The sequence below is a fragment of the Rhinichthys klamathensis genome, unplaced genomic scaffold (genome assembly GCF_029890125.1).
Source record: "Rhinichthys klamathensis goyatoka isolate OS25496 unplaced genomic scaffold, OSU_Roscu_1.1 h1tg000050l_1, whole genome shotgun sequence".
Lineage (NCBI taxonomy): Eukaryota > Metazoa > Chordata > Actinopteri > Cypriniformes > Leuciscidae > Rhinichthys > Rhinichthys klamathensis.
Genome location: NW_026606596.1, coordinates 1,390,416 through 1,417,433, shown reverse-complemented (window position 1 = coordinate 1,417,433; position 27,018 = coordinate 1,390,416). Strand labels below are relative to the sequence as shown.

Here is a 27,018-nt window from a genome sequence, read left to right as displayed (position 1 = left end):
TTTGTAATGTAATGATATGTGTGTGTGTGTATATATGTATATATCTATCTAATTGCAATATGTTCAATAAATGATACATGGTTTGTATGGAAAATGCTGACAAAACTCGTTTAGACCGTTTGCAGTGGAGTTTGTCTTAGAAATAAACCATTTTCTGCTTCCATGTTTTATCTTTATGTGTAATTTTATTTCTCACCTTTTGTCAGGCGGAGAATGGAAAAACGCAGTAAACAGGTTAAGGCTTCATTCATCGTCCTCATTCTATGTATAATAACATTGAACAATGGAGGTATTATTGTTGTGCAAAATATTTTACCATTCACAATTTGTTATGTTTTGTTGTTTTGTTATGATTTACATCATTTCATTTTACACCTGAGGTTCAGTCAAATATGACAGTCTGTGGGGGAAGAAGGTGGATTTCATGCAGAAGGACTGTAAATACTGGCTGCTGAAAAATGAACACAAAATCCCTGACCTGAAAGAGCTCAGTGTGTGTGTGAACATAAAGAGGAAGATCAGCAACTCGCACTGGACCGCATTCACGTACCTGCACCCTGATAAGACACGCATAGAGCTAGGGATGAAGGGCTCTGGATCAGAACTATATATCATAATGTTTGGAAGAGTCTGGACCAAATCTTCCGTGGTGTCCTTGGATAACTGGCATTCAGTTTGCATGACCTGGTCCAAGTCTATGACTGAGCCAAAAGTATATGTTAACGGATCCAAGGTGGACTTAAAGGCACAGTCTAAAGAAACGGCTCTCGACCCTGATTACCATAGTGTGGCCGCAGGTGGCACTTTGACTTTAGCTGTGGCCCACAATTTTTCGAAGGGCGAGATGAACATTGAAACAGGAAAAGAACTGAAGGGAAGTTTAAGTATGTTCAGGGTGTGGAAACGTGAACGCAGCGCTGAGGACATTTCAGGGTTGACCTGCACTGATGGGGATGTTCTGCATTGGGAGGAACAAATCTGGGACAATGTCATGGACTGCAAGCCTACACTAGACATTACTCAACAGTGTGGTAAGGGACACAAATGCACACACCAAATTTGTTATTGATAGGACATATGTGGCACTTTCCACAAATAGGGTACCCTGTAAAAAAAAAAGTATTGAAATATATATGAAATAAAATAATAATTCATGGGAATGTCCAAAAAAAATGTCCATGTATATTTAATTATTTACTTGAATAAGCGGGATAATGCCAGGCTGATGAGGTGACCTTGAGGTCCCTAACGTGGAGCATTTGGTAAAAAACAATGTCAGTAATTACTTAAACGTTCTGGGAATGTTCTCTTTAGGTTATTTAAAGAGAACCTATAAGTATTATTTGGTTCCCAAAAAAAATGACCAAATGGGAAAGTTAGGGGAACATTCTCTGTTTTTCTGGGGACAAGGTTGAACGCTCGTGTATTACGAAATCAACAGTCTAGTTTGTGTAAAATGAGAAATTGGAATAATATTACTTGCTTGTCTCTCTGCTACTTTTTATGTTAAGCAATAGATTATCAAATATAATAGGGCCACAAAAAAATTATTTTTGCTTCTAATGTTTTCAAAAATAGAGTTCCCTATTTATGAAAAGTGCTAGTATGTATTGGCTGAAGTAATTAAATGATGTCTATTTAAACAAAATTAAATTATGTTTGCTAAATTGTGTCCTATTCAATATGTACAGTAGTATATGCCATGCCACCTTTATTGGTCTTTTTTATGCCTCACACAATTTCCTTGTTTCAGACTGGCGTTATTATGAAGTAAAATTAGTGTTTATCATCCATCGTGAAGACGGAAACAAAACAAGCACTGAGGATGCTAGAGAAGTTGCAGATCAGTGGGTGAGCTACAACAAAACGCATATTGAATTTTTACTGCTATTAGTACAAGACAAAATGTCAATAATATTTGTATATTATTCTCTCCAAGTTGACACAAGTAATCAAAGACTTAAAATTGTGGGAGACAAACATATATTTGAACAAAGTCCTTGTGCAACCTTTAGGAGGGTAAGATACTGTAATATCTCTCTAAACACAGTACAAAAGTTTTCAGGCCAGAATCTAAATTTACTCATGTTGTCTTTCTACAGCTTACACACACCCTCCAGTAGAAATGCAGAGGTGCGTCAGTAGCATTAAGACTGTACAAAATAAAAATCTACATGCTCATCAAACTAACAAGATTTCTCTCTTCAGGAGGGAACCATGCAATTGTTGGCGACAAGTCCTGGAGTCAGCCAGTGAGGATTTTTCATATTTCATCTTTTTCACCTCTAAACGATTTTCACAATCTGAAAGAGTTTTTTAAATACCATTTGTGCTTTTCGTACATTGATTTTGGTATATTGAAATGATCACGTATTCACAAATTATCTTTAAAAACCCTGCATTCTTATTAATAAGAAATTTTGAAAGTAAACACCTGCAATTTGTCGCCCTACGGCACAAGCGGACTGACTACTGATAATGTCATTCTTGTGTATCTTCATAGGTTTGACTGTTTGGCTCACCTGAATGTGATTCCTAGTGTTGATGTAGGAAAAATTCAGGATGAACTTTCCGAGATCCTTGCCAAGCGTTACAAAATAGACCACTACGAAATAATTACAAGTCCTGAAGCCATCTTCATATACCCTCTTGGTAAATCAGATAGTACTCCAAGGAAATAAGCATAATCTCCATCCAAATCAACAATTTTCCACAGTCAAGCATGTTTTCTGATGTATAGCTAACAAGTACCAGTGCAGGTATGCATGTTTTCAATGATCTGATCTCTCTTTAGAGGATCTCTTACCAGACACAACTACACCAATAACAGCGACGGTGTCTTTGCCTCGTACAACTGAAACACTAACAACCACAACTTCTCAGCCGATGCCTGTGACTACTCAAATCTTGACTACTGCAAAAACAACAAGCACAACACCCATACAAATGGAAACAACAACAGCAGTTGTTTCATCCTCCACTGAAACAAGTCTGTAGAGACAGAACAGTAATATGCATTCTGTATATGCAATTCTAGATACACACAGGATTCTCTGACTGTTTTTCACTACATGTTTTCAACAGTCGCTATCTCCACACCATTCATGGAAACAACGCTGGCAGAAAGTTCCTCGACAATTAAAGACACAACAGTTTTATCCTCCACAAGCCTTACATTAAATACAACTACATGCTCTTCTACAGTTTCACCTGAAGGAATAATATCGGGTAAAGAATTACAATATCAAAACAAAAAAATTTTTTACAATTACTGAAGTGTGGCATATTTATTAATGTCTCTGTCCTGTAAATAGATAGTTATTTCAATGTCAACGTCAATGTGACTATAAAAGGCTCTGGTGACCCTAAGAAAATAATTGAAACCTGGGTAAGATCTCAACAAAGTAAACCTGAATTTATCCAGACGTGTTGTATGTCAAACTGGAAACAGGTATCATATCTCAGTTGTGTTTTTTATCATCATTACAGCTTAATGAAACTCTTTCTAGTGAAGGAATATCTGTGTTGCACTTCAAACTCGTGACCTCTTCAACACATGCACGAAAACGAAGGTTAGTCAGTCTTGTTATATTGCAGAGAAAAGACCCAATCCCAAGACACACTATTTTATTTTAAACATGCATGTCTGATTTGTGTTTGCAGTGTGGAAACAAAATCATCCAAAGTGGTTGGAAAGGTACGTGCTATATCTATCTATCTATCTATCTATCTATCTATCTATGTTTCTCTTAGATACACAAAATAACTATATTTCCTATTATCTTGTTCATTTGTTTCGCAGCATCCCCAGCTCTCAGAAACAAGGTGAGATCTTTATTACAAGATCTCAACAGCAATTGAAGAAAAGTAAACAATAGTGAATAATAATTGTTATGAACATACAACATGATTTAATGTGGTTATCTGATATGGCTTGTTCCCAGCCATAGATGTGTCTTTCATGCTCAGGTAACAACTTCCTCAAACATAGTAGACACACAAAAACAGATTCACCTGCTTCTGGAGCAACCATACACCAGTGGATCAGTATACTTGGATGCCCAACCTCAGGACATTTTTATTTCTTATATATGTATGTGCTACATCTGAAGAAATAAAATCTGATGATGAGGGGATCAGATCATGATTCATTCTCAGTACAACTCTCTTCATCTCCAAAAACAGGGCCATGTCCTGAACACAACCATCACACCAGACAGGGGCTTTTTAAATGGCCCCAAGTTGGGGTTCAACGCATCACCTCACTCTCCTGTAAAGGAAACCCTGAAAAGACAGCATACAGGGAATGGTAAGAGCCTCTCTTGTAAATCTCTTGCAAATAATTCCATTTTACTAAAACAAAATTGATGTTATAAATTGCTTCAAACCCAAAAGAACATGAAGCTTAATGGTAAAGTGTGTAATTTCTGCAGCATACAGCATCAAACATTTAGAATAATTCACGCCTTTCCCAGCTAAGTATTGTTTTCCCAACATTCCCATTTAGTTATGAAACATTATTTTTTTTAAAGTTCTGGGAAGTTTTAAGAATTATTTTCCGGGCTTATACGAACATTAATTATGGAAACTTTAAGCAGACCATCAAATTTGTTTTTCGATTAACCTTTGAGCAAATGGGCCCTATATCATATAGGCTACACCCGGCGCAGCGTCAAGCGAGACGCAAGTGTTTTTTGCTAGTTTCCGCCTGATGCCGTTATCATTTTCACGTCCTGCGCCACGTTGTTTAAATAGCAAATGCATTTGCGCTCATTTGTGCAGTATTAGGCCTACAGTACTTACAGTACTTACATACTTACAGTATTACACACACAGGGACGCGCAGCAGCACACAAACATGCCAAATAAAAAAAAAGGTTTCAATTGTAAACCATTAATATTGTGTACATAGGTATGGTGGAACCGGCTTGTCCTGTAGATGTTCTGCTTGCGCGCTTTAACCTCGCGCACGAGCAGATCCGTTTGCGCTCTGGAGACATTCAGTCTTTCCGTTTGTAGCTAAAATGCGCTATGTAAAGCGAATCCGGCATGGCGCGAGCGCAACTGGCTTTTAAGGCAATGGGGAATTACCATAGGGGAACGCCTAAAACCACGGGCGTCAGTTTGGTTTGAAATGTGGTGGGGACAGAGACGCATTCGGAAGTGCATTTTCAAAAGTGCTGGGTACAAATTCTGCAGCCTGTTTAACCCGTAAATAAGTGCATCGATCCGCAAATTTTTGTTTGAGTTCTTAAATGGTCTGGTGGTAGATCTTTTGCCAAGCGTGTCAGAGGTGGCAGGTTCTAATCCGCCCTCGGTAGTTTTTTTTCTCTCAAAACTGAATAATGTTCATCAGTGGTTACAGTCTATATCAAGCAGCCAGGGACACGTTTGTGTGCATTTTATTTTGTAATTTCACCGGAATTAATATATACAGAGTCTCTCCGCAACGGCGATAGATTGAAGTGCGCGTCCGAGTGAAGACTGTGCGCGAGCCACAGAGAACACTGTATCCACGACACTGATAGCAGCGGACACGAGCGCTCAGCTTGAGTTAAAAAACAAAACATTTTAGCTAGATCTCTTATTTAAGAGCGAACTAAATGAATGCTCTGCTAGTTAACTGGAGATGTTTTATTTGTATTAGGTACATCCGACCATGCCTCAATGTTTCCAAGAGTGGTGGGTACAAAATGACTCATGACGAAATCTGGTGGGGACGCGTACCCACCGTCCCCACCGAAATCGACGCCTATGCCTAAAACACAACCATTACTCATTAAGAGAATAGAGACGACCCTTTTAGACCATGCGCTGGGCGCGCCGACCATTTTTTCCGTCGTTATAGCAAAAGTGGATTCGGACACAGTGCGGTTTCACTTGGTGCCACTATAGAGGCACAGAAATTGTATTCTTAATCTTTGATTATATTGCAATAATTGCATTAAATCATTTTAACATTACCAGTTCATAGTTGCCTTTCTGTTCTGCTTAAAGGAATAGTTCACCCAAAAATGAAAATTCTGTCAGTAATTAGCCTACTTTCCCTCATGTTGTTCCAACCCCGTAAGACTTCCGTTCATCTTGGGAACACAAATTAAGATATTTTGTATGAATTCTGGGATCGAAACTTGCCGGTCCAGAAAAGTTAGTAAAAACATTGTTAAAATAGTCCAAGTGACTACAGTGGCTCAACCATAAATTTATCAAGCGACGAGAATAATTTTTGTGCCCAAAGATCAAACAAAAATTACGACTTTATTCCACTATTCATTTTCTTCTGCGTGGGCCTCAGAGTGAGTTCACGTAGTGTCACAGCGCTACAGTTCTGTGTTGTCACCCAATGCATCACACACATGACCAGAGTCGGCCAATAGTGAGCCTACGTGGTGACTCAGATTTCAAAAATATCTTAATTTGTGTTCCGAAGATAAACGCAAGTCTTACGGGGTTGGAACAACATGAGGATGAGTAATTAGGCTACTGACGGAATTTTCAATTTTGGGTGAACTATCCCTTTAATGAGACCTTGATAACAGATATTATCTGCCTATAAATCCACTGGCAGGGTTGTTGCTCCTGATCACCAACTCTAAAAAGAGGAAGCCATTTGATTTAATATTTACAGGGGCTGCTGTAAACCAATTAATCACATGTATGTTCCATATGGTGGTATCATTAATGACAGAACTGTTTGTATGATCGATTTCATGCAGAGGTTAAACAATCTCTTGCATTTCAACAATGTTCCAGTCGTTTCAGGTTTATTTACAGCCATAAAAAGGATGGACAGGTACCCTGAACCCGAAGAGCATTATGCTGTGTATCTTGGGAGTCAGGCAGCTCTGAAATAATTATTAGAGGAATTTGATCCAAATAATTCATGGTTTGATTGATATGTTTATTGATTGTGACTGTTTCACTCGTCTCCCTAGTTTTCTGGATGCAAACTCTAACAATGCTCATTGGAAGTCTCCAGACCTGGGCCAGTGCCAGGTTGTGGTCAACAGAGTGTCAGATCTGGAGGACATTACAGTCACTAATGGTAAACCCTTCTTAGAATTCATATTAGATACACAAGCTTCCTGTTAAAGTAACACTATGTAGTTTTTCAACTTTCATAATATATTTCCAAGACCCTTGTGGCGGTACATCGACTTACAATAGGTTAAAGGACACGTCTGCCATAGCCTGACGTGGTCTGTATCGCTTTTACTTGCACTATGTAACTTCGGGTTTCGGGCAGTAACCGGAGCACAAAAAGAACTACAAAATTCGACTGCTTTACGGCATATGTCACTTCCCCCACCACTTCCTTAAATTGTCTGTGGCCATTGTTGATTCCAAAGCCGGTGCTGGATAAACAGCGAGCGTGCGCGTGCGACAGTAGGCTAAATTATTTACGACAGCGGTAATGGACAATTCCGCTTCCAACCTGTTGGGCGACCGCAGAGGAAAAGTTCCTTGGTGTTGCTTTAAAGTAAACAGAAGAAAGAAGAAGAACCATTTTGGGTTCCCCAGTTTTTAAAAGAACCATTTCCAAAATTTCCAGAACCAAAATGTGTGAAGTACATTTTAATAATCTAAAAAATAGTTTTCCACTATAAAGAACCTTCTGTGCAATGGAAAGGTTCTGTTGCTGTTAAAGGTTCTTCATGGAACCATTAATGCCAATAAGTACATTTTAAGAGTGTAGAAATCTATTTTAACACATTAGCCTCTACATCATCCTGATATATTATGTTATATGGGCATTTCTTCAAAACATTCCCTTATGCTTTTCCCTACTAGACAATGCAGAAGATATTCTGATCATTATTAAGGACTTGATGCATGAGAACAAATATCTGGATGAGTATGAGCTCTCAACGATACTGAATAAACTAGCCGATGTGATTAACGTTAGCGTGATCACACCTCCGCTGGGAGGGTTCATCCTCAACATCACATCTGACATCCTGCAGTCTAAAAGCGACCTGCTACCTTTTACCAACAGGTAGGTGTGTGTGTGTGTGTGTGTGTGTGTGTGTGTGTGTGTGTGTGTGTGTGTGTGTGTGTGTGTGTGTGTGTGTGTGTGTGTGTGTGTGTGTGTGTGTGTGTGCGTGCGTGCGTGCGTGCGTGCGTGCGTGCGTGCGTGCGTGCGTGTGTGTGTGTGTGTGTGTGTGTGTGTGTGTGTGTGTGTGTGTGTGTGTGTGTGTGTGTGTGTGTGTGGCCTGGTAAACCCTACGTTATGGGGACAAAATGTCCCCACAAGGATGGCAATATCCGAAATCCTTGTTCGTGTGGGGACATTTTTTGGTCCCCATGAGGAAATCAGCTTATAAATCATACTAAGTGATGTTGTTTGAAAATGTAAAAATGCAGAATGTTTCCTGTGATGGGTAGGTTTAGGGATAGGGTTAGTGTAAGGGAATAGAATATACAGTCTGTACAGTATAAAAATCATTATGTCTATGGAAAGTCCCCAGTGTGTGTGTGTGTGTGTGTGTCCTGGTAAACTCTACATTATAGGGACAAAATGTCCCCACAAAGATTGCAATATCTGAAATCCTTGTCCTTGTTGGGACATTGTTTGGTCTCCATGAAGATAACAGCTTATAATTCATACTAAATGATGTTTTTTTAAAAGAAAAAGGTTGGGTTTAGGGGTAGGGTTAGTGTAAGATAGAATATACAGTTTGTACATTATAAAAATGTGTGTGTGTGTGAGACATTAAATATGTATTTAATATATTTGCTTGATTTTTATTACACTGTAAAAGTAATAAAACAAATATAGTAAATTATTTCATTGATGTGGTTGGCCGTGAAATGCGTTGTTCATACAAATTAAATTAGGTTGATGTTTTATGTGAGGATTTTAAAGGGAGATGTTATACTTTCCATGTAAACAGAAAATCCTTTCCTGTCTCTGTGTAGTATTCTGAACATCACAGAGGCTGTTGGAGACCAGATGGTAGGGCTCAATGGAAACTCAGTCAGTTTAACAACTTCTGCCCTGGCAATATCAGTGGTCAATATTGACCAAGAAAATTTTCATAACCTCACCTTTGGAGTCTCATCTACTAACAAAGGTTTAAACCCTGAGGTAAGCACAATTACGTTTAATAGTTGGAGGTCAGTATACATTTAAAAAAAAAAAAAATTATACTTTAGCAATTTAGCAGGGGTGCATTAAATTGATCAAAGGTGACTGTAAGGCCATTTATAATGTTACAAAAGATTTCAATTTTAAATAAACCTTTTGAAATTTCCCCAAAAATATTAAGCAGCACAACTGTTTTTAACATTAATAAGAAGAAGAAATAGCATATTATTTCTGAAGGATCATCATGAGACACTAAAAACTGGAGCAATGATGCTGAAAAATCATCTTTACCATCAGAGGAATACATTACATTTTAAAATATATTAAAATAGAAAACAACTTTACATAATATTTAACACATAATATATATAATACGTTATATAAAATAATATATTAATCATCGTCACAAGCATTGAGCTTTGAATGCTTCTATTTCTATTTTATACTTTTTCCTACCTATGAAAATATAATTAATAATATATGTATGGCATCTTAAAAGTCACACAATGATAAAATATTATGCTTTTCTAGATTTATATCAACCAGGAGCCTTTTGATGGTACAGTGGCCTTCATTTCTCTTCCCTCTGAAATACAAGACAGATTCCCAATCGTAAACGATACCAGCCCCCGTATTCAGTTTCAATTTTATGGTGTTCCAACTCTCTTTCAAACAAAGGTGAGTTCAGTTGCTGAGGCAGATGTTCATTTTACAGTTGGTTTGTGACTATTTTGACACGCTACTTTTTGTGAATTTGCCTCAGAATGACCCAGATAGGAAAGAACTGAACACTTATGTGGTGTCTGCAAGTGTGACTAATGCCACAGGACCCATTGAAAACCTAAAAGAATATGTTGCAGTCACTCTGCGCCATCTAACAACTAAGACAGTAAGTGGAGTTCTTAGAAATGTCCAGGAATTTAAAAAAAAACACTGGCAGAAATAATGAAACTGTCTTTACCTTTGACAGAAGGACCAGAATGTCCAGTGTGTCTACTGGGATTTCAATAAGAATGGCAAGTCACTTGTACTAAATGAATGAATACATTATAATTCTTCACACATTAGGTGCTATGTTTCATAAGTGTATTTGTGTCAGTGGATTTATGCATGTACTATTTTAGACGGATATGGAGGATGGAGTCCAAAGGGGTGCTGGACGTATAATATCAGCAAAGATTACACAACCTGTCTTTGTGACCACATGACCCACTTTGGAGTGCTGCTGGTACGACACAATTACAATTACTTTATTAGTTTGAAAAATAGTTTATAAATACAATAATAATAATAATAATAATACAATAAATATATAAAATATGTTGGCTTTATAAATAATAATAATAATAATGATTCAAATAGCATTTGAATATTTTATGTATTAAGCCAAGAATTTGTTTTTATTATTATTATTTAAGGACGTGTCCAGAACTCCTATTGATGAAATTAATGAAAGAATCCTCACTATTATTACATTCATGGGCTGTGGAGTGTCTTCATGCTTTCTTGGGATCACAGTGCTAACATACACCCTCTTAGAGTAAGATGCTTTAATATTTTATGTTAATAAATGGCATTGCAGCATACATGCATTGCTATAATATTTGCCATAATGGATATGCCATATTGTCATGTCTATTCAAAGTTTTACAATAAAATGTATACATTTAAAAGTCATTTTTCATGTTACATTTCTTTGCCATTGACTTTGGATGCATTGCATCTTAATACAGGAAGTTAAGAAGAGACTACCCATCCAAAATTCTGTTGAACCTGTCCATTGCATTACTGGGACTGAACCTGGTGTTCCTACTGAATTCCTGGTTTTCTTCTTTCGGCATCGATGGCGTATGCATTGCTGTGGCGGTGACCTTACACTATTTCTTACTGGCTTCCTTTACCTGGATGGGCTTGGGGGCTGTGAATATGTACTTTGCTTTGGTCAAAGTTTTCAATGTGTATGTGCCCTCATACATCTTGAAATTCTGCCTGCTTGGCTGGGGTGAGAGATTTAAGCTTATGAAAACATTCAGAGACAGATTTATGTTTTTAATTCATTCATTTAACAACCATTATGTCTTTGCACAGGGATTCCACTTATTATATGTGGCATGGTGCTGGCTATAAAGAGAGATGCATATGGCATGAACACCATGAGTGAATCCCAAATGACACTGGATGATTCTGAAATGTTGTAAGTAAAGTTGGATGGTTTTTAGCATGAAAATCGTAACGGAACAGCATTATAAATTTACTATAGTGTCAAATGTAAGTTAAGAATTGTCATGCCTTTCTTTTTCAGCTGCTGGGTACAAAATGATGTGGTTTTTTACATGTCAGTAGTGAGCTACATAGCCTTCATACTACTGTGCAATGGTTCCATCTTCTTAGTGGTTTTGATCCAGATTCGAAACATGCAAGTCAATCAACCTGCTGGCACCCGAAGTGGGATCTGGAAAGACCTGCGGGCTGTGGCGAGCCTTACCTTTTTATTGGGTCTCACCTGGTCTTTGGCTTTTCTCGCTTGGGGTCCTGTCAAAGTGTTCCTCCTCTATCTGTTTTCCATACTGAACAGCCTTCATGGTGAGAAAGAGCACATAAAATTCATTTAGATTCAGCTTAACGATCCAATCTATTAATAGGCCTATTCTATGTTGTGATTTGTTCCAGGATTCTTCATTTTTGTGTTCCACTGTCTCATGAAGGAAAACGTACGGAAGCAATGGAGAATACATTTATGTTGTGGAGCTTTCAAGCTGCAGGAATACTCTGGTAAAGCACAAATTTCTTCCTCGCAATATTAATCATCATGGAAAGCACAAGCACTAACTTAGTGATTGTTTTCAGAATGGAGCCAAACTGCAACTGTGGTTCCCAAACACAAACCCAATCCACCAAATACGTTTCCCTTCATGGCATCTGTGAGATCCATCAAGTCTAATTCAACTCAGAGCTCAACGGTTTCCTCAGAATCCAGCCAACGTCAGGTGACTATCACAAGACCTGACCTGGGTAAGATCATGTTACCAATAAGATATAGGCCTATTGTTGATATAATGTTCAAATCTTTTACATTTGCTTGTCTTAACCTTTCCTGGTAGGATTTGTATATGAAAACAGTTTGGCAATACCAAGAGCCAGGGCAGGACTGTTGGTTCTTCCCAGTGATGCATCTCCTGCCACAGGAAGTGGGCTTGAGTTTCCTTCAAGGCCATGGAAGAATGGATTCAACACAGATATCTATTCCAATTAAATGTGTCTGTTTTTTTTCTTTGTCGCTCTGTACTAAAGCACGTGTTTTTCTAGAAACTTTCAGTTTTAAAATGACATTTGGCTTTTCAGAAAAATAAATAACAAAATAGCCTAAACATGTTGAAAACAGATTCCTCAAATTATATCCTTTACGGAAATTATGTAAATGTATGGTTTGTTTGTAAAAATTTGAAATGACCTGTAAATTTCCATAATAAATCTGCAATAAAGTCTAAAAGTGGATTTGAATGAAAATCGTAAGCTTAGTACTGAGAGAGAAACATTAAGGCGGAACTGCACACATGCGCGACAGTTGCATTCCGGAAGACGCACAGTGTTGGACATGCGCGTTACTCTCGGAAGTGCAACATTTATGTTTTGGAGGCTCGGCATTGGAAAAGGTGGGTTGTCTTTTATATTTTCTTAATTTACATTAAAGCAGTGTGCATTTTTGCTGTTCGCCTCTTATATTAAATGTAGACCGTACTGTTTTTCTAAATAAGCCTAGGAACAGTTGTGTTGTTCACCCGTCAGATCGGCGTAAACGGATTTATGTGGGTTAGTTCTGTCTCATCCAGGCCCGGACTGGCCACCGCGAGTACCGGGAGAATTCCCGATGGCCTGGCGACTTGCCCCGCCGCGCTGCCCTGTATTTATTTAATATTATTTTAAAAAATATTATTATTTTATATTATTGCCTGCTCATTGTATCACAGTGAATCCGGCATTCGATAATACATCATGAATCTGTTAGTCTCTACTGACAACGCTACGGTTCGGCTCACGTCCGCTTTGTGCCTCAGTCAAACGGTTTCGATCAGAGTAAGTTAATCAATGCGAGGATGGAGAAGAAGCGGACAGATGGAGTAGTGGATAGTGGCGCCTCCAGGACATTTTTAATGGGTGGCCAAAGGGGGACAGTAAAAATCCTAGGGTGGCACACAACGGGGGGGAAAGTGCTAACCTGCATTAATTTCAATATCTATTTCTTTTTCTATACTACTAACATTTATTTGTCAGGTTGATATGCAGATTAAATTACATTTGAATTACATTCATAAAACTAGGTAGTATGCACATAAATCACATTTAGCAATGAACTGTAAAATACATTTATAAATTCCTGTGTAAATACATTTATACGAGTGATGCACCGAAATGAAAATTTTCAGGATGCACATGTCTGAAAAGAAACTGACACCAAAAATGAAAATAAAGTTTTAATAATAATCAATCATACATCAAATGTATTTAATAATCAACACTCAAATAATACAGAGTTATATAAACATTAAAATGACATGTTAGGCATTTTTATATAGATTTTTTAAGATGATTAGTAAGGCAGTAATACCCTAACTTATTTTCATGACAGATTTAGGCCTATTTAAAAATAATCTACAATAAATAATGAAACGATGAATGTTAAATATGTTAAAAAAAATATATATATAATGCACAGGTTATGTAAAAAATAATCAACATGTAATTTAATTCATATATTTATTAAAATGCTCCTCTAGAGTTTTTTTCTTTGTTGTTAACTAACAAGTTATGGTCATTGAATAGATTTCCTGATGTAAATGTAAGGTTGACATTGTTTACCAGCTGTTTTATTTTATTTCGGTGTTTGAAACACCGCTTGAGCGATTACATGAATAATTTGTACTATAATTTCTACAGTAAAAGTAGCAAAGCGCAAAGCTTATTGTGATTATTGGATGTCAGGCGCTACAAAATGTTGAGTGAAGTTTTGTTTCGCGCATCAACTAAAAACTGACCTATTTCTAAAAACTGACTGGTTTCCTATTTGGAGTTACTGCAAATTAAAACCTTTTAGGGTGACCTGGTGAATGTGTCAGTTTTTTTAAGTTCAAAACAATCCTCAAATAAACCCATCAGTATGGCCCTGTCTCAAATGGCACACTTCAGTGAAGTGTCTCTGTCTTGTCTTTGTTTCTGTAGATGAGCGGGGACTCGGATGGTAATAAAGAGTTCCACGAGCAGCTCCGTTTGCAGCAGCTGTATGAACAGAAGAAAGAGAGTGGAGATGATCCTTTCACGTATGTCGACCCAGAAGACGGCACTGCGTATGACTGGGACCATGAAAAGAGAGCATGGTTTCCAAAGGTCTCCCATTACCAAACAAAATACTACATTTACACAATGTCTGTTTTAATAACCCGATCAGAGCTGATTCGTTGTAAGATCTGCATTAAAGTTCATGTTATTTTTATTTTATTTTTATAGATAAATGATGATTTCATCGCAGCATATCAAGCAAACTATGGCTTCAATGAGGAAGGGGCCCCTGATCCATCTACTGCGGCCCCTCCCGCCGAACCAGATGAGCCCAAGAAGACAGAGGAGAGCTCGGACCAGGACAAAACTAAGGAGGGTGCTCAGAAAGGAGAGAAAAGAAAAGCAGACCCAGGTTAGAAGATATTCATAATTATTTACCTACCGTATTTTCCGCACTATACGGCGCACCGGATTATAAGGCGCAGCTTCAATGAATGACCTATTTTAGAACATTTTTCATATATAGGGCGCACCGGATTATAAGGCGCATAAGATACTGCAGTCAAACGTTTGACTGGGTTTGCGTTATGCATCCACTAGATGTCAACAAATGTCAACAAAACAGTCAGATAAAGTCAAACCTTACTAAGCGTTCTGACAACTCCGTTCACTCCCATGGTAATGTTGTTCAAACGTTAAAAAGTAAAACTCCGGTCAATTTTAACATTGAGCTCATTTTTTGTAAATTTGGAGTGCTGTTAGTACAGATAACAACGACAAAAACCGGTGTTGCCTACACGTGTTATCCTCTTTTTAAAATTTGCACCCTGTTGACTTAAACGGGACAAGTTTTAAACCTGCTTTTAGCCTCTATAACAACCTTAATGTGTCATTACAAGTGCACAGCCATGTGAGTGAACACGGTGAATCTGACTGCACATACCCGTATTTTCTTCCTGTTTTCGGTCGAAGTCCACAGTAGGCGATTGTCGAGTGCGTGCGCGCGATCATTGGTAGCTAACTAAGCAACAGTGGAGACTCGGACTGTCAGCCGATGACGGTGCTGTGTGGTGTTCTGAGAATATCAGCTCAAATGGATAGTTCATCCGAATCAGATGTTGAACACACGGAGGAGGTTTGATCGCGCGCGCGCGAACTCGACAATCGACTACTGTGGACTTCGACCGAAAACAGGAAGTAAATACGGGTATGTGAGCCGGCTGAATAAAGAGATGATTCCTGCCTTCGTGAAAGCTCGGATCCCAGTTGAGACTGATATATCAGCCTGGGGATCCACGATCCATTGGCAGATAGTGGCGTAAGTTGCCCGGCGCTGTCTCTTGGTGAACGTGTGTTCACCATCCATATATAAGGCGCTCCGGATTATAAGGCGCACTGTCGTTTTTTGAGAAAATTAAAGGCTTTTAAGTGCGCCTTATAGTGCGGAAAATACGGTAATTACTGCTTTAAAGATTAATTTACTATTTGCTGATCTTTACAATGGAACTGAGTCAACACTGAATTTATTTCATCTGATCAGTCGAAATGCATAATTTTCCTGTTATCACTGTTAAAGGGATACTCCACTTTTTTTGGAAATAGGCTCATTTTACAACTCCCCCAGAGTTAAACTGTTGAGTTTTTACCGTTTTTGAATCCATTCAGCCGATCTCCGGTTCTGGCGGTACCACTTTTAGCATAGCTTAGCATACATCATTGAAGTGGACAAGACCATTAGCATTTCTAAAAAAAAAAAAAATGACCAAAGAGTTTCGATATTTTTCCTATTTAAAACTTGACTCTTCTGTAGTTACATCGTGCACTAAAACCGACGGAAAATGTAAAGTTGCGATTTTCTAGGCTGGTATGGCTAGGAACTATACTCTCATTCCTGCGTAATAATCAAGAAACTTCACTGCCGTACCATGAGTGCAGCAGGCGTAATGATATGACGCAGCGCCTGAAAATAGGCCACCTTCCGTCAACACAGCGGAACTATTTTCAGGCGCTGCGTCATATCATTACGCCTGCTGCACTCATGGTACGGCAGTGAAGTTTCTTGATTATTACGCAGGAATGAGAGTATAGTTCCTAGCCATACCAGCCTAGAAAATCGCAACTTTACATTTTCCGTCGGTCTTAGTGCACGATGTAACTACAGAAGAGTCAAGTTTTAAATAGGAAAAATATTGACACAATCTGTATTGTATAAAGCTCTATATAAAACAAGGTGACTTGACATACATTTTCTGTATTCTAACTATATTAACAACTAAAAAAGTGTACTTGTATTTTACAGGCTGGTTTGAAGTTGAAAAGGACAAAAACACAAATGTTTATGTGACAGGTAAATAATTTCCTCATTATTAGATTAGATTATATTACTACAATTATGTCTTTAATATTAATACCATGTTGTAAATACTGGTATGACTCCCTCTAGTGGCCATATCTACTTTTTAAATCAGTTAGTTGGTTTAAATAAGAACTGATCATCAACTATTCAGTTTATGAAGTGTTTTTCAGTGTATGTGTCTTTCTGCTAGGTCTTCCTCTAGACATAACTCCTGATGAGTTTGTGGAGATTATGTCCAAATGTGGAATTATCATGCGTGATCCTGTCACAGAAGAATATAAAATCAAGCTCTACAGGGACAAGGATGGGAACCAAAAAGGAGATGGACTTTGCTGCTACTTGAAGGTTGGTCATTATAACATTATGATCATGTGCATGTAAATATTCTATATATATTTCAAATAAAAACACATACATGTTTGACGTGCAGTTATTTTAGTATTATTTATAGTATTTATTAATATTTTGAATTAGACTTTATTTTTTATAATTTCAGTTTCTATTTATTACATTTTAGTTTAAGCAATTCTGTTATGTGCTTGTGTCATTTTTATTCGTTTTTTTTTTTTTACTATTTCGATTTGGCTTTAATTATATATTTTTTTGTGTATTTTTATTTGTAGTTGTAATAATTTGAGCACTTCATCTTCAACCTATATTACTTTAGTTAGTTGTTAGATTAAGTTTTTCATCTAATATTTATATTTAATGAACAAATACTATTTTGAATAGTTTTAAAACTGTTTAACATGCTTTACATGTGTATTTATATCATTTGTAGACAAACATTTTCATTTGATTATTCCCTGCAGAAAGAGTCTGTAGCTCTTGCCGAGCGGCTCTTGGATGAGACTGAGATTCGGGGCTACCGACTGCACGTGGAGGCAGCGAGATTCGAGCTCAAAGGACAATATGACGCCAACAAGAAGAAGAAAAAGAACAAAGAGTACCGCAAAAAGCTCCAGATGCAACAAAAGTACAAACCTTTTCTAGCTCAATCCTGTGGCTCTATGTAGTCAATTCTGACACACAGTGCAACAATGCTCTGCTTAATCAGCAAAATATTTCTTGTGTTGCTGTAGACATGACTGACACTTCTGTCGTTTGATTATCAGGCAGCTGGACTGGAGGCCGGAGAAGGCCATGGACGCTCGCAAAAGGCATGAAAAAGTTCTCATCATTCAAAACATGTTTCATCCCAGTGACTTTGAGGTAAGAGTCAATCTCAGAACATACCGACACACCCAGAAAAAACACTTGAACATATCGTAGATGTTATTGAATAGAACATTTTGTTGGCAACACTTTACATTGAGTGACATCTGCATGAAAAAGTACCTTTCTGTTGTTTTCTGACAGCATTTGTAAAATGTCTTATGCTGCAGCTGAAACCAGATCTACAGTATTTTCAGAATATGTTTAGCCTTGCACTGGTATTCAAGATGTGTAAAGTTAATTACAGAAATGCTTTTCATTAGTAACAGTTTGGAGCTACGGCATTGTTTAGTTTGTCTGTACCCGTGATAAACGTCTCTGCGTCAGAGCTCAAGGCAGGTCTGTCTGCATTCCTGAAGTAGGTGCAGCTTAAAGGCTCAGAGAAGAGCAGGAATGAAGGTGTGGATCCGCAAATCTAGGATCCTCATGCTTTCTACATCTTTTAATTGTGTTTAATAAATGAGACTGATACTAAGATTGAACTAAAACTATGTTTGGGATTCTAAAGGCCTCAATTATGGCTAATTTAACTAGCTACCATTCAAAAGTTTGGGATCAGTAAGATTTTTTTAAAAGAAATGGATACCTTTATTCAGCGATTAAACTGATTAAAAGTCTCAGTGAATACTTTTACATTGTTACAAAAGATTTGTATTTCAAATCAATTACATTTTTGTAATGATGCTGAAAATTCAGCTTTGTCATCACAGGAATAAATTACATTTTAAATTAATTAAAAATGTAATTAAGTTATTATAAATTGTATTTCACTACTACTGTTTTACTGTATTTTATCAAATAAATGCTGCTTTGGTGAGCAAGAGACTTCCTTCAAAAACATTAAAAATCTTACCAACCCCAAACTTTTGAGCAGTTGTGTATACTACCCATTCATCATTTAGACACTCCTAATCCCTCTTTATTATTACTATTTTCACATTTTTAAATAATACATTACAAATGATCAAAACGTATGAAGTAACACTAAGAGGAGTAATGGGAACTGACTGCAAATGTTAAACAAATCAAAGCCATGTTATATTGTAGCTTCTTCGAGAGTGTACTAGATTCCAGATTCCATTTAAAATTTCAACAAACATCATGAAGTGCATCCCGGGATGCTTTTTAAACATTTGAAAAGGGATTCACATGTATTTTAGGAACTTGTTTGGCTGCTTTTCCTTCATTATTCAGTCCAACCTCATCCAACCTTCAAGATTTTTTTATTCAAATTTTAGTGCCAGTTAGGGACCATTTATATTTGTCTACGAAGCCCATTTCAATCTTTTAGGCCTTTAGATCAAAAGTTTTTTTTTTTTTTTTTAGATAATGAAGAATATAAATGTAATCAAATGTGTCCAGACATTTAACTAAAAAATGTGTTGAAGAGCTGCGCCATATGTGTCATGCAGGAGGATCCTTTGGTTCTGAATGAGTACAGAGATGATCTGCGGACAGAATGTGAGAAATTCGGGATAGTGAAGAAGGTCATTATCTTTGATGTAAGTCCTTTTTTACTTCTGTCCACATTTATTATAATAACTTAATTGTGTTTACACAAGTCAGCATTCAAATGTATCTTTTTTTTGCTATTTCTTATGCTCAACTCTTTGCTTTCTTCCATTGGAAACAGAGGCACCCTGATGGAGTTGCATCTGTGGCTTTTAAGGAACCTGACGAGGCGGACATGTGTCAGGCGGCTCTGAATGGACGCTGGTTTGGAGGGAGGAAACTATCAGCACAGCCGTGGGACGGTGTAACTGACTACCAGGTAAAATACTCAGCCTGTTTTAAGTTATGAAGAATTGTAAATTGCTACAGAGTTTATGTCCTCGATCTGATTTTTTCTGAATGAATCAGGATATTTAAAGAGAAAAAGTGAGGGGAGGGACATTAGTTTATCCATTAGGAATTTGCTGAATCACGAGAAGTGGGTGTTGCATACAAACCTAGTGTGGGTTTGCTAAAACAGTCTCTAAATAGCTATTTGGCTGTTGTTTAACATAACCCAACAGTCTGCACGGCCTACATGATGTCATCAGAAAAGGAAAGTTATTACATGGACTAAACCAACACAATCATTTTTAATTTTGTAATCCCATACACAATTAGACCAGAGATGTATATTAAGAAAGTTAAAAGAGTCTCAGGGTCAGGGTCAGTATAGTTTCAGGGTCAGTATAGTTCAAACTAAAACAAAACCATTAAAAAAAAAAAAGTGTTTCTTGAAATAAATGTATTTTTTAAGTGTCATTTAGTTTAACTGCATGCACTAAAATGACTCAAACTAAAACTGAAATAAAAGTTTTTAAAAACTATATAGACAAAATTACTAAAACTTTCAAATTAAAATTAGTTTAAAATATTAATGAACTAAAACTATAACTGTTACTAGAAATAAAAAATGTTAAATGAAATAAAATAAAACTTATTTTATTTCAGCTAGTTGCCAAGGCAATGTTTTTAATTGTCATTTATTTTAATGACAATGATATTTATTTTAATGTATGTACTAAAATGACCAAAACTAAAATTGATTAAAAACTATTGACAAATAAAAAATAAAAAAATCTAATAAAAATAACAAACAAAACAACAAAAATACTAAAACTTTACATTTAAAATGAAATAGTTCAAAATATGAATTAATACTAATGAAAACTTAAGCCATAAATTGTTACTTGAGATAAAATAAATGTTAAGTGAAATAAATATAATTATTTAAAAAATGTAAACCTAAATGTACAAATCGGTTCTATTTTCTTCTGCTTTTTTGCCTCACTTTTTGGCTCTGGTCACACAGGTTGAGGAAACCTCACGAGAACGAGAAGAGAGACTGAAAAGCTGGTCCTCTTTCCTGGGTGACGGATCTAAAGCGGACCCTTCAAAAGCAGCTGAACAACAGAATTCCAGCACACAAGAAGCAGCAGAACCGACCCGACAGGAGGAGGGTACAAACGAAAGCACCGCAAAACCACAGGAGGGGAAAGATGAGGAGGAGGACAAGGAGGAAGGAGGAATGCTGTCGACCGATAGCAGTTTAGCAGGAAGTGATGAGGAAGATGCGTAGAGAAAACAGAACTTGTTTAATGTCTCTTGCTCAAACATCTCAACACCAGTATACAGTGGTTTCCTTTTTATTGTTCCCATGACATGCCAGTGCATTTCACCATTTCAAAATTTGGGGGACAATAATGGAAATTTAACTGCAAATAATCATTTGTGTGATTATCCCTTCCCTTTATGCTAATGTCTGTCACTGTCCGAATCATTTTGAACTTCTGTTAATAGTTTTATAGTAAAAACACATTTTGTGACCTCTTCGTTGTTTCTTGCTTTCATGAAAAAGACGTTTCTTATAAAGTTTGCCACTGAAAATATTTTTGGTTTATATGGGAACAAAAAAAACAGCCCAGTGTAATTCCGTGTAAGCGTAATGACAGCTGTGATGTTATCTGTTTGAGATGACCTTGTTCAACTCGCTCGGGCACATTTCTCAGTGCACAACCTCCCGCACAAAGTATCACATTCGTTTTGTGTTAGTGCGATCGGTGCCTGGATGTGCGCTGGATTCAGTTCGGTAAGCAGCGTGTTGAATGTTTCGGGGATTTGATTTTTTTTGTGAATGCAGTTGAAGTCCCGTTTCAGTTTGAGGAAGGAGTGCTTTAGAGGATAAATAGAAACTAGCCTTTTAGAAATGTGGGTTTCATCTTTGTCTTTTTTAAATCTTTTGCTGTTCTCTGTTTATAACTAGTCTTAATAAGAGATTATGTATATGAAATAAGTAATTTCGTTTGTTTTTCCTCAACTATTTTGTTGCACTGTCCAGTTTTCTATCAAATAAGTAATGTTTAAATATTAATAAACTGTACTTTGCCATCTCAAGTTACATTCATACATTTTAATATACACTACTTTTCAAAAGTTTGGGGTTGGTCGATTTTTTTTTTTATTATTGTTGAAAGAAGGCTCTTATGCTCACCAAGACTGCATTTATTTTATTATAATCATAGTAAAAATTGTCATATGTAAAAGTACAATTTAAAATAACTTTTTGATTTTAATATAATTTAAAATGAAATTTATTCTGGCAAAGCTGTATTTTTAGCATCAATACTCCAGTCTTCAGTGTCACATGATCCTTCAGAATTCATTCTAATATGCTGATTTGTTGCTCACAAAACATTTCTTGTTATCAATGTTGAAATCAGTTGTGCGGTCATGGTTTTATCTTTGTGCAAAACCATGATGCATTGTTTTTCAGGATTTTTTGATGAATAGAAAGTTCAAAAGAACAGCATTTATATAAAATAGAAATATTTTGTAACATTGTAAATGTTTTTACCATCACTTTTGATGATTTAAAAAAAATCTTACAGGCCCCAAACTTTCAAACTGTAATATTGGATCAAAGTCACGCCTTTAGAAAGGTACCAGGGTCGACAGATTTACAGTTACATTTAACAACCTTTGTGCTCAAGGTAGAGAAGAAAAGTTAAATGCTGATATTTACATCCATCAATATCCACTTAATTTTCCTATACAAAATCATTGCAACAGAATTGACATCATAAGATTTTAACTGGAGAGTTTTTTTTTTGAAAAAACAGTTTACCATTTTATTTATTTATTTTAATGTATGGGACGGTAAATTGCTTTAAAAGGGGGAAATATAATGGTTGATGCACAACTTCATTCTTTTTATGATGAATAAATTAGAGAGAATAAATACAAAATAGATTTATTTCAATGTTAAGTACTCTTTACACATATGTACATGGGGGACACAAATGAAACCCATTTTGTAAAATAATAAATATTGTATCCCTAAGTCAGGATGATGGGGGACAGACTGTTAGAGCACTCAGAGGAGTGTAAAGATTCTCCTCAGCTGTTTACATACTATCAAGGTGATATCAACACTGCCGTGGATGAGCACTTCTTCCGTGCCCTGAACAAAGCCACCATACCAAAAGACCTCAGCACTAAAGCCAAGGAAAGCAATAGGACTCCCAAATATGGTGTGTTAATGCCAGTAAATCAATCAATCTATATATATATGTATATATCAATCAATCATCTAAATATATGCTTTTCTTATCCCAGATGCCCCCCTATCATCATCACCATGGGCTTTTTCTGGTCTAACATGGTCTAAGTCCACACACTCTTCTGGCTCCTCAAAGTTGACCCAATTGACATCCATGGAAGCCACGCCTCCATCCCAGGGAGTTATCGTGAATCCCTCAGGACTCTCATCCTCCCTCTGGCCCTGTCCACCCAGACAGAGCACAGCCTTTGAACTGCCTCAAATACTCTACCAACCACCCGTGGCTGTTGAGGGCAGCACCAGCTCTTACCTGAATATGTTACAAATGGATCGCCCAACAGGGGGCATCATGATCTCGCCCTTCTCAAAATCAGAGACCAGACCGGAGTGGAATTCTGGGACGGCCTTTAAAGATGTGTCTGGAAGCAGGATCGGCCTAGATTCAGGTACTGCAACTTATGCCATTGCTAACTGTTCGTTCACAGATGCATCTAATGCAAGGGTATACATCTTTAAGTAAGGGATGATGAACAGTCTGCCGTTCTTGATCGCAAAGTAAACTAAGACAGGTGATTAGATCAGCCTTTATAACCCTGAAGGGGTTTGTTTTGTGATAATGCAATGATAAATGTACATTATCAGTATTAAATGGCTACTCACCAAAAATTAATAAATAGTCCTGCCTACATATGCACGAAATATTGATTCCTTTTTTAATGGATTTTTGCAGTATTATAAATGATTTATCTGTGCACTTCATAATTTGTTTTTAAATCCATGTGCATGGTGCAATTACTCTTAATTGTGCATTGTCCCTGTAAAAATAAACAGTAAAAGTAAAGTAAAGATCCCTGTTCACACAGATCTGTGAAAGCGACTAAAAATGCTGTATATGTATGCCAGGCCAGTAGTTGGCGATATCACTTTGTAAAGAAACATTACATGCCTATATACAGAACACCTAATAGGCATGTCACCATTTTCACAAATTCGTGTTTTTGTAGTTTACACGTAAACGATAACTGTATCGTTTTCAAAAACTTGCACGTTAAAACCCGTTTTGAAAAGTTTGTGTTTTCAGGACCCAAAACACTGTTGTCGTGTAAATGAATGGCCAAAACGCACAAAAATTTTCAGTTTTTAGATTTTAACCCCTTAGAGTTTCAAAATGGGTTTCAAAGTGCAAGTTTTTAAAAACAATTCAGTTATCGTCTCTGTGTAAACTACAAAAATGCGAATTGACGAAAACGGTGACACCATGCACATTTGTATTGCGTGTTCTGTCAATAGGTGCATAGTGTTTCTTTACAGAGTGACATCGCCAACTACTGGCCTGGCATACATAATACAGCATTTTTCGTCAGTTTCAGGGATCTCAGAGCCATAGAGAGAAAGAGTTGCGACACTCTTTGATGTCGCCGCGAACGGCTGTCACGTGGTTCATGTAAGCCCCAATAGTTCCAAAACACACGCGGGCTGTCATGTTCTTCTATGGACAGACAGCAGCGATTGCATTATTAAACGGTAAATATAAAATAAAACACACACCCAAGTACTTTTTAAGCTGTTATTGCGTTTTGTTAATGTCAGTTTTGCATTTGGAGAGGCAAGGTGACAACTTAGATAAGTTTTAGGCTATATTTTTGGAGGGAAAAGCTTAGTGTTCATGTTCGCATGGGTAGTAATAGCACTGGCTTTAGCGGCTCTAACTTAACTTTTCCATGTCATTCATCTGATGATGGACGTCTCATGATATTTATTTTAGCACAACTGGGCTGTATTAGGCTATTGATTCCCGTGATCTTGCTTCCGATTCAGCCATTAGCCTACCTTCGTGATCACGCAAAGAGGTCTGCAGTCCGTTCAGAACTCCAACCAACATAAAATATAAATAATTACGCTGTGCATGTACAAATGAATGATTTAGGAGGGAAATAGACTGCTCCCATAACGTAGAAAGCAACGACTATATACAGCAATGTTCGGTAAATATTAAACCGAAAAATATTCTTCATAAAATTAAACCGGAGAGATAGTTAATGAGTGAATTAACTATGTTCCTAAATACATATAAGCACATGCATAACCCTCCCTAACCCATTTAAATAAATGAATTGTGTGTGTGTGTATATAATATTATATATAGGTTATATATATATATATATATATATATATATATATATATATACATATAAAATATTATTAAAAATATTATATATTATATACATCAGTTACGTAAGTTAGCTAACGTTAGTGAAGTGTTGGTCACGTAAGCTATCGCTGCAATTAACCTATTATCTTCCAATAAACATTTACTAAAACTGGCTACATTAAATATAACTACAGACTAGATTCACGAGAGGTCGGCTAATGTGTGTAAAAGTAAAAAAAATACAGTAATTTCATTAATTTACCAGCGAACGTACTTCTGAAGCACTGAAAATGAATGGGGTTCAATGGAGAAACTATCAGTGTTTGGAACTATTGGCTGCTCCACGACACGGGACACCGCATTCCAAAGTTCCTATGGCGGTCTATGGGAGTGTCGCAACTCTTTCTCTCTATGGCTCTGAGGGATCCGTGTGAAAGAGGATCGTTTTGACAATGTCGTAGTCTGTATGCAAAGGACACAAAGGAAAAACCTTTCCGTTTTTATACATAGTTGTCGTGTAAACGTGCCCTTAGCCTCTGCCATGATGTCCGTATTGATATGTTGGTGTGACATATTGTGTGCGGTACTGCCGTAAATCAATCCCCGCTTTTCGCAGAAGTCCATATCCTCTCACCAGACTTACTCTGAGAACAGACCTTTGGGGGGTAGCGTGGGAAAGAAGTCAGTATCCCATAAGAATTATTTTGAAACTGATATATATATTGATGAAATATTTACAGTTGCTTTAAATGTGATTGTCACTTCTGAATCTCTGAGTAGCTTCTTTGAATAAGTAATTAGGCTACTTATTCTAATTTCATGACTGTTAAAAAAGTATGTTCTATATATTACACATACTGTTTTACTGTATTATGTATGCCAGGCCAGTAATTGGCTATGTCACTTTGTAAAGAAACACTACTGCCAGCTATATAGTAGGGATTTATGCATATTCGGATGCAGCTTAACATGTCTGTTTATGTGGATAGATTATTTGTATTATTTTGTGTTTTTCAGGTGTGCCTGCCTCAGAAATCAATAAGGATTTGTACTGGTATTGAAGAAGAGATTTCTGGCTTTACAGTGTGACGAAAATACATTTTCAGCATAAGACTGCCTGTGTTTACATTATTATGTAAGCTTAAAAATGCTTTTGGACATTCGGTAAAGTGACTCAAACCATTATATTCATGGTGTCGGACATTCCTCAGAGATGAATGGCAGTTAATTGCTTCTTTTAGCCGTGAGCATGTGAATACGCTATCTTATAATAGGACATAAGTGAGAAAACCTGATTGGAAATAGTTCACTTCTCTTAGCTGGATGAATGAGGAAGTAAAGTCTATTTATATGATTTGTAATACAATCATAGTTTTACTAAACTTTCTTTTTGTATTATATGCTGTTTTGAAAATTCATATTTTTACTGTAAGCCGTAAAAAAAACTGTTGTCATTTGACAAAAAATATATATTTAATATAGTATCTAAATACTTTTTCTTATCTAATATTCTTTTCTCTCTGAAAAGTTCCTACTTTGGGGGACCCTTCAAAACTTCATGTACAATTGTTTCGACTCTTTAGAGCAGGTTACACAGAAGGCAAAGCATAGTTCATGCAATGCTGAAAGTGACATGAGCAAACCAAAAATAAATTTCCTCAAGTTGTTCAGTTGTTGTTGAATTTCATCTTTACAAACCTGTTTTCTTAAAACCCGTTTCACACTTTTTTCCTCAGGCAATGATGTATTTCCCTGTCACAGTCCCTCACTTTTGATATATGAGTATGACAAAACAGCTAAAGTACATGAATTTCCTCAATTATTTCCAAGAATATTATACAGTAGTCTATTTTCAGAAAGATTAGACATGTGACCCTTTGTTT

At 36.7% G+C, this 27,018-nt stretch overlaps 3 protein-coding genes across 5 annotated transcripts; all 3 read left to right on the top strand.

Moving 5' to 3' along the window:
- The first annotated feature begins 222 nt into the window (after nt 1-222).
- LOC130082814 (adhesion G-protein coupled receptor G4) lies at nt 223-12,483 on the top strand. Its single transcript, XM_056247690.1, has 29 exons — nt 223-289; nt 381-1,031; nt 1,754-1,851; nt 1,940-2,019; nt 2,103-2,133; nt 2,209-2,252; nt 2,504-2,652; nt 2,795-2,989; nt 3,085-3,228; nt 3,315-3,388; nt 3,490-3,572; nt 3,664-3,697; nt 3,803-3,825; nt 3,945-4,093; nt 4,186-4,309; nt 6,936-7,045; nt 7,792-7,996; nt 8,920-9,088; nt 9,620-9,766; nt 9,852-9,977; nt 10,059-10,104; nt 10,213-10,316; nt 10,507-10,628; nt 10,822-11,090; nt 11,177-11,282; nt 11,391-11,671; nt 11,759-11,860; nt 11,936-12,100; nt 12,190-12,483. Exons 2-29 carry the CDS (start codon nt 425-427, stop codon nt 12,339-12,341), a joined length of 3,939 nt encoding a protein of 1,312 aa, XP_056103665.1. The 5' UTR covers nt 223-289; nt 381-424; the 3' UTR covers nt 12,342-12,483.
- Nucleotides 12,484-12,636: 153 nt separating this feature from the next.
- Nucleotides 12,637-21,250, top strand: htatsf1 (HIV-1 Tat specific factor 1). The gene is made up of 10 exons (XM_056247686.1): nt 12,637-12,741; nt 14,306-14,470; nt 14,591-14,774; nt 16,662-16,709; nt 16,909-17,063; nt 17,531-17,694; nt 17,834-17,930; nt 19,346-19,435; nt 19,567-19,704; nt 20,737-21,250. Exons 1-10 carry the CDS (start codon nt 12,643-12,645, stop codon nt 21,001-21,003), a joined length of 1,407 nt encoding a protein of 468 aa, XP_056103661.1. The 5' UTR covers nt 12,637-12,642; the 3' UTR covers nt 21,004-21,250.
- Nucleotides 21,223-26,589, top strand: si:ch73-52f15.5 (uncharacterized protein LOC100150557 homolog). Of its 3 annotated transcripts, none has more exons than XM_056247688.1 (4): nt 21,223-21,513; nt 22,770-22,951; nt 23,037-23,429; nt 26,153-26,589. In XM_056247688.1, exons 1-4 carry the CDS (start codon nt 21,398-21,400, stop codon nt 26,194-26,196), a joined length of 735 nt encoding a protein of 244 aa, XP_056103663.1. In that variant the 5' UTR covers nt 21,223-21,397; the 3' UTR covers nt 26,197-26,589. The 3 variants fall into 3 exon arrangements, with proteins under 3 accessions (XP_056103663.1, XP_056103662.1, XP_056103664.1); XM_056247687.1 differs by having other exon boundaries at nt 22,770-22,954; nt 23,040-23,429; XM_056247689.1 differs by having other exon boundaries at nt 21,425-21,513; nt 22,766-22,954; nt 23,040-23,429.
- The last annotated feature ends 429 nt before the right edge of the window (nt 26,590-27,018 follow it).

Bases quoted from the DNA above. Each gene is read 5' to 3' on its own strand.
- si:ch73-52f15.5 (XM_056247688.1), top strand. From the start codon at position 21,398: ATGACCTTGTTCAACTCGCTCGGGCACATTTCTCAGTGCACAACCTCC. The intron at 22,952-23,036 runs ATGGTGTGTTAA...CTTTTCTTATCC, and splicing joins AAGCAATAGGACTCCCAAAT to CAGATGCCCCCCTATCATCA. The intron at 23,430-26,152 runs GTACTGCAACTT...TGTGTTTTTCAG, and splicing joins CAGGATCGGCCTAGATTCAG to GTGTGCCTGCCTCAGAAATC.
- htatsf1 (XM_056247686.1), top strand. From the start codon at position 12,643: ATGCGCGACAGTTGCATTCCGGAAGACGCACAGTGTTGGACATGCGCG. The intron at 12,742-14,305 runs GTGGGTTGTCTT...TTGTTTCTGTAG, and splicing joins GAGGCTCGGCATTGGAAAAG to ATGAGCGGGGACTCGGATGG. The intron at 19,705-20,736 runs GTAAAATACTCA...CTGGTCACACAG, and splicing joins ACGGTGTAACTGACTACCAG to GTTGAGGAAACCTCACGAGA.
- LOC130082814 (XM_056247690.1), top strand. From the start codon at position 425: ATGCAGAAGGACTGTAAATACTGGCTGCTGAAAAATGAACACAAAATC. The intron at 7,046-7,791 runs GTAAACCCTTCT...TTTCCCTACTAG, and splicing joins GGACATTACAGTCACTAATG to ACAATGCAGAAGATATTCTG. The intron at 11,283-11,390 runs GTAAGTAAAGTT...TTTCTTTTTCAG, and splicing joins CTGGATGATTCTGAAATGTT to CTGCTGGGTACAAAATGATG.